This window comes from Neovison vison, chromosome 3 (assembly GCF_020171115.1).
Source record: "Neovison vison isolate M4711 chromosome 3, ASM_NN_V1, whole genome shotgun sequence".
Taxonomy (NCBI): domain Eukaryota; kingdom Metazoa; phylum Chordata; class Mammalia; order Carnivora; family Mustelidae; genus Neogale; species Neogale vison.
In genome coordinates, this window is record NC_058093.1 from 43,441,573 (window position 1) to 43,454,197 (window position 12,625).

General features: G+C 49.5%; 1 protein-coding gene across 2 annotated transcripts in view; it reads right to left on the reverse strand.

The window, feature by feature from the left end:
- The window catches only part of IQCA1 (IQ motif containing with AAA domain 1), a 151,252-nt gene that overhangs the window by 13,452 nt on the left and 125,175 nt on the right, over positions 1–12,625 (reverse strand). For both annotated transcript variants that reach the window (XM_044241907.1, XM_044241906.1), the window contains one exon: positions 9,167–9,253. In XM_044241907.1, the coding sequence (XP_044097842.1) occupies positions 9,167–9,253 (87 nt within the window). The remainder of the gene's footprint in view (positions 1–9,166; positions 9,254–12,625) is intronic.

Below are 12,625 nucleotides of genomic sequence, written 5' to 3' on the forward strand. Positions count from 1 at the left end.
TGGGGAGGAGGAGGACGGTTGGCGTGATGGAGAGAGCCTCTGCAGAGGAGCCCCGAGCGGGCTCGGCTGTTTTTGGTCCCACTTGGCTCGGGGGTGATTGAGCCAATTAGAATCTGAGTATTGAGCTGGAGTGACAGAAGCCAGCGCATGGCTTTCCCAGAGCAGAGCAGGCCTGATCTTGCTGTGACCACCCTGCAGGGACTGGCCCCTGTTGCCCAGTCCGGGTGTCCCTGTGTGTCCCTGCACAGCCCAGCCCAGGGACAGCCCTGCAGGCAGGAAGGGTCTGTGACCCTGGGGGAGAGCGGGTGTTTGATGAGACCTGTGCTCAGGAATAACAGTGAATGGTAGTGTATTGGGGCCATAGTTGGTGAGTGCAGTGACAGTGCTGGGGACAGTTTGCAGGGTCCCTGAGACAGGGATGCTCACTCGCTGTGATACCCTGTTCCGTGGGAGGCCCTGAGCAGAGCTGGGAGTCACAGCTGGGCCCACCAACTGTCCTGCACAGTGGAGGGGGGAGTCAGGTGTGACTGAGCACTCAGGAGGTCAGGGCACCCCAGGGGAGCTGCACAGCCCTGGGGTGACTGTCCTCATCATTAGACTGTTGGCTGTGCCTGCTCGCAGTGGTGGCTGGCATTCTTCTTTTTCCTTCCTTTTGACCAGTAAGAAGGCCCCATTCCACATCTGGATTGACAAGGTGCAGGAGGGAGGCCAGGTGGGAAAGAACAGGCGCCTGGAGGCCGCAGGGATATTAGGAGGACAGCCTGATGGGAAGCTGCAGAAACATGGGGAGGTCTAGCCCCAGCAAGGCACAAGGCTGGGGACTTCTATTGGTGTCCAAGGACCAGGCAGGAAGCTGGACCTCTCCGATGTCGACCACGCACTTGCCACTTCTTATGTCCAGGCTGTTTATGCGTCTTCCAGCTGAATAATCCTAGTAAGTAGGAGCTGGCGAGGGCCTACTGGGTTGCAGGTACTTCTCTCTCCACAACATGGACTTCCCACTGAATCCTCAGGATCTCCCCTGGAGGGAACAGTCCTCCCCTCACTCAGACGTGAAAACCCTGGACCCAGAGAGGCTGAGTGATGTCTTCAGACCCAGAGTAGATGAGCAAGATGACTCTCAGACTCACGCTCCTCCCTCTGCTCTGCTGGGGTCCCCTCCCTCTCAGAGGGGATTGCCAGGGGCTTGCGTGTCCCCCCCTCCCTACCCCCATTCCTCTTCCTGCGTCAGGGCCTATCTCAGTGGAGGGTTACCAAGGAGAACTAAAGTATGTGTTTATTATTATTGTAGTGTGTTATGTCATATTTTCTTATTAGATATATATTATTATCATGTATCCATATCAGCTTTATTGAGGTAGAATTCACATACTATATGATTCATCTATTTAAACTGTATAATTTGAGTGTTTTTTTAGTATATTCACAGAGTTGTGCAAACGTTGCCACAGTCCATTTTAGAATATTTTCATCATTCCCAAAAGACTGCCCTGTAGCAGTCACTGAATGCTCCCACCCTAACCCCTTCCTCCAGACTGAGGCAGCCAGTTATTCACTCTGTGTCTCTACAGATTTGTATATTCTGGATATTTCAGAGAAATGAGATCACCTGGTATATGGTGTGCGTGCGTGTCTGTGGCTTCCTTCACTTCGTGTAGTATCTTCGGGATTCACCCATATTGTGGCAGCATTCATTACTTGCCGCGTGACAGCCATTGTCCAGATAGGCCATATTTTATGCATCCACCATGAGTTGATGGGTGTCTGGGTTGTTTCTACCTTTGGGCTCTTGTGAATCATGCTGCTATGAACATTTTACTTGGGCTCAGACACACAGGAATTGAGTTGCTAGATCATATAGTTATTTTATGTTTAACCTTTTGAGGAAAGGTCAGACTTCTTTCCTAAGTGGCTGAGGTTTACATCTCCCTACATCCTATGAACACTTGTTATTATGTGTTCTTCTGTTCTCTTTCTTTTCCCTTTTTAAAAAAATTTAACTACCCTTACGGATGTAAGGGGGTATCTCATTGGGATTTCAATTTGTGTCTTTCTGATGGCTGATGATGTTGAGCATCTTTTCATGCGTTTATCAGCCATTTCTTGACTTCTTCAACTCTTTTGTCTACTTTTTAAAAAATCGGGTCATTTGTCTTTTTATTATTGAGTTGTAAGAGTTCTTTATATGTTCTAGACACAAGTCCCTTGTCAGATCAATGATTTTCAAGTACTTTCTTCCATGCTGTGGGTCGCCTTTCCACTTTCTTGATGATGTCCTTTACAGCAAAAAAAGTTTTTAGCTTTGATGAGATGTAACTTTTTTTTCTTTTGTTGTTCATATTTTCAGTGTCATATCTAAGGTATCATTGCTTTAAGGTCACAGAGATTTATGCTTCTATATTCTTCTATAGGTTTTAGAGTTTTATCTCTTCCTTGTAGGTCTTCGATGCATTAGGGTTTGATTTTTGAATACTGTGTGAGGTAGGGATCCAACTTTATTCTTTTGCACATGGCTATGGAATTGTCCCAGCACCATTTCTTGAAAAACTATACTCCCTCCATTGAATTGTCTTGGCACCTTGTTCAAAAAGTCAATTGATTGTAAATGTAAGGGTTTTTTTTTGGACTCTGAATTCTATCCTGCTGATCTATATGTCTCTTCTAATGCCAGCACCACACTGTCCTGCTTGGTACAGCTTTGTGGTAAGTTTTGACACTGGGAAGTGTCAGCACTCTCTGTTCTTCAAGATTGTTTTGGCTTTTGAAGGTCCCTTGAATTTCAATATGGATTTTAGGATCAGCTTGTCAATTTCTTCCAGTAAGTCAGATGGCACTGTGATGGGAATTGCATTGAATGTGCAGGTCAGTTTGGGAATTCTTGCTGTTTAACAATATTAAGGTTTTCAGTCCATGAACTTGATATATCTTTCCATTTATCTAGCTTTTAACTTTTTCAACGTTTTTGTAGTTTTCAGGGTTGAAATCTTGTACTTCCTTTGTTAAATTTATTCCTAATATTTTATTTTTTGATGTTATTATAAATGATTTCTTAATTTTAATTTTTGATTTTTCATTGCACGTGTATAGAAATAAGTTGCTTTTTGTGTATGGATCTTGTGTCTTGCAAACTTGCTGAACTTGTTTATTAGTCCTAATGGTTTTTAGTGGATTCCTTAGGATTTTCTATATATAAGATCATGCCATCTACAAATAGAGATAGTTTTACCTCTTCTTTTCTAATGTGGATACCTTTTATTTCATTTTTCCCCCTAATTGCCCAGGTGAGACCCTCCAATATAATACTGGGGAGAAAAGGTGATGTTAAGGGAAAAGCATACAGTCTTTTGCCATTAAATATGATGTTAGCTGTGAATTTTTTATAGTTGCCCTTTATCGGGTGGAGGAAGTTCTTTTTTTCCCCTATGTCATTGATTTTCTATTATGAAGGGTTGCTGGATTTTGTCAAGTGCTTTTTCTGCACGTATTGAGATGATATGGTTTTTGTCTTTTCTTCCAATGATATAATAGTATATTACATTAATTGATTTTTGGATGTTAAATCGAGGGTAAATCCCACTTGGTCATGGTGTATAATCCTTTTTTTATGTTGTTGGATTCAGTTTAGAGGAGACTTTTTATAATGTAAAACATAGCAGAGAAAGAGATGGAATTTTTACAGCAAAATAAATCCTGGAGGCTGGGCCTGAGGCCAGACCACCAGGCATCTTCCTATCATCTCTGCCTGCACCCACAGGAATCCAGAGCCTGCTCCAGCCCCACCAGGAGGAAGCAATGGCCCTGCATGATTCTACCCAGGAGAAGAGAGGAGCTTAAAAGGGGAAAGCACAGGAGAAGGATAATGGAATGAGACTTCCTGGAATCCTAGAAGTGGACAGCTCTGACAATGAGAATCAGGATCTGCTCATGAAGGGGCTGCTCCTTAATCCCCATCCCAGGTCTCTGCAGAAACCTGCTATCACTCAGACCCAGCCTCTGGGCTGTCCTGAGACAGGGAGGGGTGTTTGCTGGGGTTAACTTTGATGCTGAACTTAACCTGGGGGCCAGGCTATGTGCAAACTCCCTCCCCTCTCCACCAAATGCAAACAAACAAACAAACACCCAAGGAAGAAACTCCATAATAATAGGCAGATGATATGGCAAATAGTTAAATGCACAGCTTTTGATTCAGACATATTTGATCACAGTCTTGGCTCTGCTCTTAACAGCTGTGTGACCTCGAGCAGATGACTCAACTTCTCTGAGCCTTAGTCCCTAAATCTGAGAAATGGGGTAGTCACAGAGCCCAGCTTATAGGGATGTTGTGAGGATTGCATGGCCTAATGTGTCTGTCTGATGAAGTGCTTATTAAGGGATAATTGTGTCTTATTCTGAAATACACGTGTGGATGGAACCAATGCCAAGTCTTCTCTACTGAAGAGCAAGGTGTTTAAAGGACAGAGACAGAAAAACTGGAGGCTTTGCAATTTGGAGGAAACTAGCAATTTGCCAACAGAGCGCACAATGTGTAAAAAGTTCCCATCAGTTTCCGTTATATTAAATGATAATTTTTCATTTTCCTAGTTCTGAGAAACTGCTTTTGGGCCCCATATTGTTGAAGAAAGCCCTCTTCTGAGATTCTGGAAGAAGAGACCTCATAAGAATATCTATACCTGTGCCAGGAAATAATCCACTGCACTTCTATGAGGCTTGGCGAGTTTGTTGATATTCAGGGTTCATTTTACCAGAGCGAATCCAAAGCCCTCTTATGAAGCATGGTTATTTAAATTCCCTGAGCAACCCAGGCACCCCTGAAGCATGGTTGTTTTAAATAAAACCAACCTTTGGAAAATGCAGAAGCAGCAGCAGTCATGAGGGAGGAGGGTTTGGGCAGGCTTTGCAGACTCCATGGGAGGTTTCCCATGGATGCTTGGACCTGAGCCTCAGGGGAGAGCACTGGGCTGGGGCTGGGGTGGGGCTGTCATTGGTTTGGGGGTGATTTTTCAAGCCATGAGATGGTGCCCAAGAAAGACAAGGTGAGAGAAATAGGCTGGGGGCCTGGGATGGAAACTTGAGGAGACAGAAGACACAGGAGGAGGAGACACAGAAAAAAGTGTTGGTGGGGTATTAGGAAGCCAGGGTTGTGGAAGTTAAGGGAAGACAGAGTTTTACAAAATGGTGAAATTCAACCACCTCAAACATGGCAAAAAGAGCAATGGAACCGAAGTGTTTGTTGGCAAAATGGATGTCAAAGAAAAACTTCCAGAGAGCAGTTTCTATGGAGTTGGAAAGCAAAAAACAGATAGTGGTGGGTTGAGGGGTGAGTGGGGATGTGAGAACAGACTGGTCTTTTAAGAAGCTTGATGGAGAATAAAGCAGGTGGCAGGGGTGACTGGGATGTGCCAGGTGCACATGGCAGCTGCCCAAAGGCTGGTGGAAGGAGGACAGACCTCAGGGCCCCAATGAAGCTGGAGACCGCACTTCGTGTGGTGAGAAACTTGCTTGTGTGGTCTGAGCCCATCCCCAGCAGCCTGGTTGCCATGGTGATGGTGGGGCCGGCTGCCTGTTCCGAGGCAGATGATCTTGCTACATGCACATCCGGAAATGGCAGGGACCCCTGAACTTCATTAGCCTGTTTCCGATAACAAATGTTGATCCTGGGCTGCAGCGAGAGTGACACCCTTGCTGACAGTGCCGTGTAGTCCCATTCGGAGGGGGTGAAAATGAAAGGCGAGTCCATTCAATCAGCACTCCCCTGCACCCGGGCCACCCCTGTTCCAGTTCAGAGGCCTGTCCATTATGCACGAGACCCTGGCGCCTATCCATCACACCAGCCAACGTCCCCACAGTCACCTGGCAACATCCACGGCCACAGCCTCTATGTCCGGTCCTGCCAGCCCCCGCATGGCCACATTCCCATGGGCAGTTTCAAATTATTGCTTAGCATCCACATGGCAATTTCCATTTGCCGTTCTGTAGTCAGCTCCCCAAAACCCCACTGTAGCCGGCTCCAACAAAGCACGAGCTTCCCTCGTGGAGGCCTACCGTGATGTCAGGAAGACTCCTGCTAGATAGGGGACGAAGGGTAATGGTGCGGAAAATGCAGCTGCAGCCTGTCTGGTCTCATTCCTTACTGCCTTCCCCTCGTCCACAAACAACTGCCTGGCAGTGTGAGCTGCACCCAGTGGAGAGGAGGGCTCTGCTCCCAGGAGGAGGAGAAGAGAAGGGGGCTGCTCGTGGTGGGGGGTGAGGGGCATGCTGGGAGCTCAGACATTCCTGAAAGTCCAGAGGTGAAGGGCTTTCTGGGCCGTTGAGGACAACGGGGGAGGACTAGGGTGTGGGCAGGAGTGCTGGAATTCTGGTGCAGGGCACCTCGTCTCTAAGACCAGAGGACCCCACAGGCAGTTTTCAGGCTGTGGTCTGGAGTGGCCTGTGGGCTGGAGAGATGTGAAGAATGGACCTGGGTGTCCACATGGTAGGCGGAAGCACGAGGGAGGGGAGAATGCCTGGCACTCGGTGGCATCCCAGCTGGGAGCACCGTCCAGACGGGGAGAAAGGACTGGCCTTTGCGTTCAGACAAACGTGTTTCTGGGTGCCAGCTCTATCCCCAACCTGCTGCGGGTCTGCTGGAGACTTTGTCCTCTTATGCAAAACAGGAGAAGACCGCTTCCTTCCCAGAGTTGCTGGAAGCCTCCCTGACATAGGAGTTGTGCCCCTGGGAACCTCTTCCTCTTGTTCACAGCTGTCCTAGGTGTCGGGCCTGCGGTCCCTGCCCCAGAGAGTTCAGCTTCCCAGGCTGAGCCAGGCTCAGTAGCCATCATGCCCAGGCTGGGCTTCTTCCTTGCTTTGCTGCTCAAGACGCGGTGCTCCTCATACATTTCATGACTTTGGGAGACTTAATCCAAATGTTGAGGCATCAAGGGGGCAGTGAGTCACTGTGGTGAGTGAGACTTTTTTTTCAAGGGGAGATTCTGGAATCCCTCTGATCCAGGTGGCAGTCTCGAGCGGGCTGTCTATTGTAGTTGTTGGTGGTGGGCTTGGCAGCCTCCTGATTTCTTTGCAGGTGGACTTCCTTCTCTGTGCCTCATTGTCTTTGGGATCATGGAGCCTTTGGGACAGAGGATGGACCATGGCAGAAGGAAGGCTGTAGGCTTTGCCCAGGGGTAGTCGAGTGAACAATGAGAAGCTGATTGTGATGTCTCCTGGGTTCCTGTCACGTGTGGATGCCCTTGGCTTTTGGTGGCCAACTTCAGAAGGCAGGTGGACAATGCTCCAGCAGCTCCAGCCCTGGTGACTGGGGGACTTGGTAAGAGCCTAAGTCAGAGGCTGGGTGTGGGGACAGAGAGCTGAGGTGGTTCAGGCCTGGCCCCAGCTCTCTAGGAAGGAAGCAGGGGCAGCCTGAGGGGCAGGCCCAGGACTTGGGGGTGAGTGGGGACCCCTGCTCCCATGTATAGCTGGAGGAAGCACACAGTGATCCCCACCCCCCACCCCCGCTGCCATGCTCTCCTACCAGATGGGGTAATTCATGCCTCCTACAGCTCTGTCTGCACCTGGGATGACTCAGGACATTTGAACCCAAGGACCACTTTGGTTTGTTGCCCGTCAGGTGTCCTGGGAATTACCTAGGGGTGTGATTCATGCCCTTCAGCACCGTTAATTCTCTTGAGGGATGGCAGACTGTTGCAATGCAGAGCTGGAGAGAATAAAGGTCTGACTGGTCCCCTGCAAAGACTCTGGCACCAAAGGCCTTCATTTCTTACCGGAATAACACTGGCCCGTGGCTGTTTGTGGGAATCAGAGCTTGCTTCTGGGATCAGCAACAGAGGGGCTGGTTTAGGCAGGAGGCCTGGAGACACCCTGCTTGTCTCTCCTTTGCCGGCAGCCTGCCCTGCACCAGGGCTCCCTTGTGGGAGACGTCTGCTGACCCTGAGGCATTTCATTTCCCACCATCAGCCCTTCCCTTAGGGCTCCTCTGGCTCTCTTGCAAATGAGCATTTTGGATTCATCTTGTTCCCCACAGACTCCGGGGTGCAGACGAGCAGCCAGAGCCTGTGGGCAGGCATGGCAGAGAATGGGGGGTTATGTGCTGAGCTGGAGGCTGTGCTCTCTGGAAACCGTTAAGTCATTAAGGAAGTGGATGCTCAGAGAGGTTAAGTTACTTGCTCAGACACACAGCCAGCTCAGGTGAACAACGCAGTGAGCCTGGAAACCACGTCTCCTACTTCCCAGGCAAGGTTTCTGATGATGTTGGGTGTGGGGCACCTTGGATTATACACGCCCGGGAGGTCTCTTTGTCTCTTTAGATTTCTGATCGGGTTCACAGTAATGTTCCTGTGGGGTGGGGCGGGGAGGGACTTTCGTCAATGTAGCAACTTGGCCAGCAGAGGGAGTGAAATCTCAGATTCCCGGATTTAATAATGAATGAGTCCTCTTAAGAGTTTCTGAAATGACAGGGCAATCAAGGCTCATTTGGGGAAGAAAAGATGGAGCTTTCATTCTTCATCCAAATCATCTCTACCTGCTAAAAATGATGTATAATACATAAGGATCGAAAGTGATTAAAATCCTTATGAATTTAATCAGAAATTCACAGTTAACCACTATTTGCTTTGGTGCAAATTGATGTGGAATAACAATCATGTGTATCTGCAAATTTTTTTTAACTTGTGGGAAATTTGCTGGTGATTTGTGGGGGGATGTTCGGGGGAAGGGGACCATCTAAAGGAGAGAAACGAAGGAAGGAAGCAGTTGAGAGGGCGCTCCCTGGGGGCCCCAAACGCCGGCACTTAGCAGTTCTGTCGAAGGTCTTTGTTCATAAATTTCAAGCCTTTGCTATTTATTATTATGAACAATAGGAAATCCTAATAATAACTCCAATGTGTACCATTTGCTTTAACCAAGGAAAATTCTCTGAATTGTTTCTTACCTCTGAGTCACATGTTTGGGTCCAAAGCTCCTCCTCCCCCTTCCTTCCATACTTTCCTTCATTTTTTCCCCTAATTATTCCTCATAAAATCAGACCACTGAAGTTTTTCAAGTACAGACATGTAGAGGGCAGAGAAAGACAGCTGCCCCTTCATGCCCTTCCTCCCTTAAAGAAGACGTTCTTGAAAAGTGGGAGGGGAGGGGAAAGAGAAGGCCAAATGGAGAAAGATCGAGAATCCCTCACCATCCTTTCTGCGCTGGGGACTTTCTTGTAGAAGGTTTTTTCTGTGTCTCCTATCCACACCACGGAGGGCTGGAGCTCTCGGGCCACCTGCAAGGAGAAGAAGGGCCTTGGCTGTAAATGCATTTCTCTCGTGGACCCTGACAGACAGCAGGACCCGATGGCTCCCCAAGATGGCTCTCGGGGGTAGGGGTGCCCAGAAGGGCTCCGGGGCAGGACCGCACCCCTCCTGCACAGCAGGATGGGGCACCACATGCCGGCACTGTCCGTTCTTCCCTAGGACCCGGAGCGTTGAATTGGTTCGGCTTGAAATCAACCAGTCGAGTTCTGCGGCAAACCAACGGGCATTTGGGCCTTAGGTTTAATGACAGCCTACTTGCTGCTCCCAGGTTCATTCAGACTCGCTCATCGTGAGAAAAGCTGTTTCAGCACAAGGGGCCCCTGTGATGCCATTTGTTCACTGCTGCGTGGCTGTGCTTTTGTGCCCGACGTTTTGCCTGGAAGGTGGCTCTGAGCCCCTCCATGGCGGGCAGGGCTTCGCGCCAGCGCTGGGCCTTACTTACCGTGGGCCTGGGAATAATTGCCACTCACTGAACAATCTCTTCAAAGCGCCCCCACGATAGCAAAGTTTGGGTATTTTTGCAACAATCTGTGTTTTGTGCAAAACCGTGACCAGATAAAAGCTGTCTCCAGCCACGGCAAATAGAGCCTTATGTACTCCTATTTTTATATATCTTAAAACATCATTAAGGCAGCTGGCGTGAGTTGTAACCAAGACGGGCATTTAGTAAATGATGGAAAAGTCACGAGGCGCACGTGGCCATGTCTCTTCCCGCAGCATCAGGAGCCACGGCGAGCAGATCATGCCTGCGTAAAGACAGGAGCGCATGGAACCTGATCCTGGGGCCAGTATGAGTCCTGGGCCATGAACCTTCATAGCCCCATGCTCATCAGCACTTTTGGACAGAAGCAGACCAGCCGACCCCTGTTTGGTAGGCCTTAATTTTTAGACACAGAGCCACAGAGTTTAAGAATCCAGAATTGCACATTGTAATCCCAGCTCCTGGGGGGTGTGGTGGGTGTGACCTTCACGGTGAGTCAGTGAGCAGCCGTGGGCCTGGCCGGGGCCACATGTGTCACCCATGGCAGCACACGCACCGTTGGGGCCAGCATTGACGCGGCATGGAGTCCACACCCTGGCCGCTAGATGACAACTCTTTCACGCCATGCCCTAGGAGGCAGGTGCCTCTCTGCTCATCCAGATTTTACAAATGGCGAAACTTAGCTGAAAGACGCAAGGGGGCCTTGTCCAAGTTCACACATCTGGAGAGTGGCAGAAGCAGGCTACAGAGTTGGCTGGAAGCACGGCCATGTCCACGGGTTCCCTCTGTACCCAAGCCAGACCCTGAGGCCCCCCTCCCCAGCTGTCCATTCTCTGGGCTCCTCGCCCCTCTACTTTACAATGCCCCTGGCCTGCTGCAGAGGGCGGGGCCCACAGAAGCATTGTTCTGCTAAAAGCTATTTTAAGTCCAAAGCTTCCCTACTTCCAGCCCCCAAAGAAAATAAGAAAATGAGATGCTGGGTTTTAAGCTTCTTAGAAAAGAGACACTTTATAATGACAAAGGCAAAACCTTATTCTTTTCACTCCCTTGGAAAAATCGTAGCTTTGGAACAGAAAGCTGCAGCGGAACAGTTTCCACATAAACTGTCGTCTCCTGTCTTTGGCTAAATCGTGTGCTCGCTGGGGCAGCGGGCCTCCCCACTCCCGTGTCCACTTGGCAAGCGGCAGCTTTTCCACAGCCCACTTTTCTTAATGGGAATTGCAGATGTGAGCACCGAGAATTGCTGTGGGACTTTTCTCCTTCTGCCTCTAACGAAGTAAGCCACCTCAATGGTCCCGAAATGCAGGAGTCTTCTTAGCTGGGACAATTTTGAGACCAGCAGTCTCACTTCCAGTACCTGGTTTAAAATTGTTCTGTTCATGGCATTGCATTGAACGTGCTCGCCCACAATTGTCCTGTGAACTTGTCTGCGCCGTTGGGCTGGTGGGGGAATTCCGCACTTCCTGTAAGCATGCACCTGCATCTGTGAAGGAATGGCTTTGACGGGACCGTTCACCTGCTTTGGGGCCCACGGGGCTGCATCAAGGACCTTGGTGGTGACGTGGTTTGGCAGGGCTCAGTACTTATCAAATGAAGAAGACATTTCCCCAGCGAGTGTTTGACAATAACCATACAAGGAATAATTGTGGGCAAAGAGCCTTGATCTCCATGACGTCACAGCTATCCTCACTCGCCATGTGCCCCATCCTGTGCCAAGCACATCCCAGCACCCCCCCCCCTTTTATACACGAGGTCACTGAGTGGGGGGGTAACACGCCCATCAGCACTGGAGAAATGTTGGAACCTGAAGTCAGACCTGGCTCAGCCTGACGTCCCCAGGCCCTTCTATTAACCAGGGGTCACATTGCCATGTCACCATGGTAGACAAGATGTCTGGTCAAAAGCATCTCATTAACCCATTTCCTTCTCTGTCCCCTGCCGTTCCAGATAGAAGAACTCTAAAAACCATTATTGTCTTGTCCTGCCGGGTGTGCATTTTCCATTTTCCTGACCTTCCACAGTGGCGAGCTGGCCTGAGGACACCTACTGATGGCACTTAGCTCTGGACTGAGAAGGGAGAACAGAACCTGGGTCCTCCTATGCGGACAGCCTCTCCCACCAGGAACCATCTAAGGGATGAGACTTTTCCTTGGAGAAAAGAAGACTCAAGGCGGCAAGGGAGCTGTTTTCAAATAGTCGATGGGTTGTCGTGGGAGGGATAGATTGGCTTTACTGTTTTTGGCTCTGGATGTGGAAGGAGAGCTGTTCTCACATGTTCCTTCATTAGTGCCTCGGGAGGAGCTCTGATGTGCTAGGTACGGTGCTTGGTGCTGGGGTCCCTGCCCTCAAGGCCCTGTCCGTGGGCAGGGAGGGAAGCTTGTGAGGGGGGCCCAAGGAAAATGGGGTGTCAGCAAGGACCACTAATGACAGAAAGAGGGAAAAGTGGGTCAGGCAGGCCACCAGGAATGGAGATTACAGATAAAGTTTAGAGCAGACCGAACGTCTAGTGGTCTCTAGAAAGTCACAGAGGTGAAGAGGGGGACGCACTGGCTATGCTGGGGACAGGAGCCAGGGCACAGGGCTAAGTGTGCCCTCGTGGGGATGCATGGGGTCACAAAGGCATCACAGAGGCTGTCACCATGCTATGGAGCTTGCTTTTATCCTGGAAGCTGTGGAGGGTCTGTAAGGGACTTGAATCAAGAACTTTGATCCTAGTCGTGTTCTAGAAAAATCCCTCTGGCAGGTGTGTAAGGCATGATAGTCTGGACAGCTGTTCCTGGGGAACTGGGAATGTGGTTGGTGGGCATGTGGGACTGGATGGCAGGGACTCACAAGTGAAGGACATGAGTAGAGAAGCCCA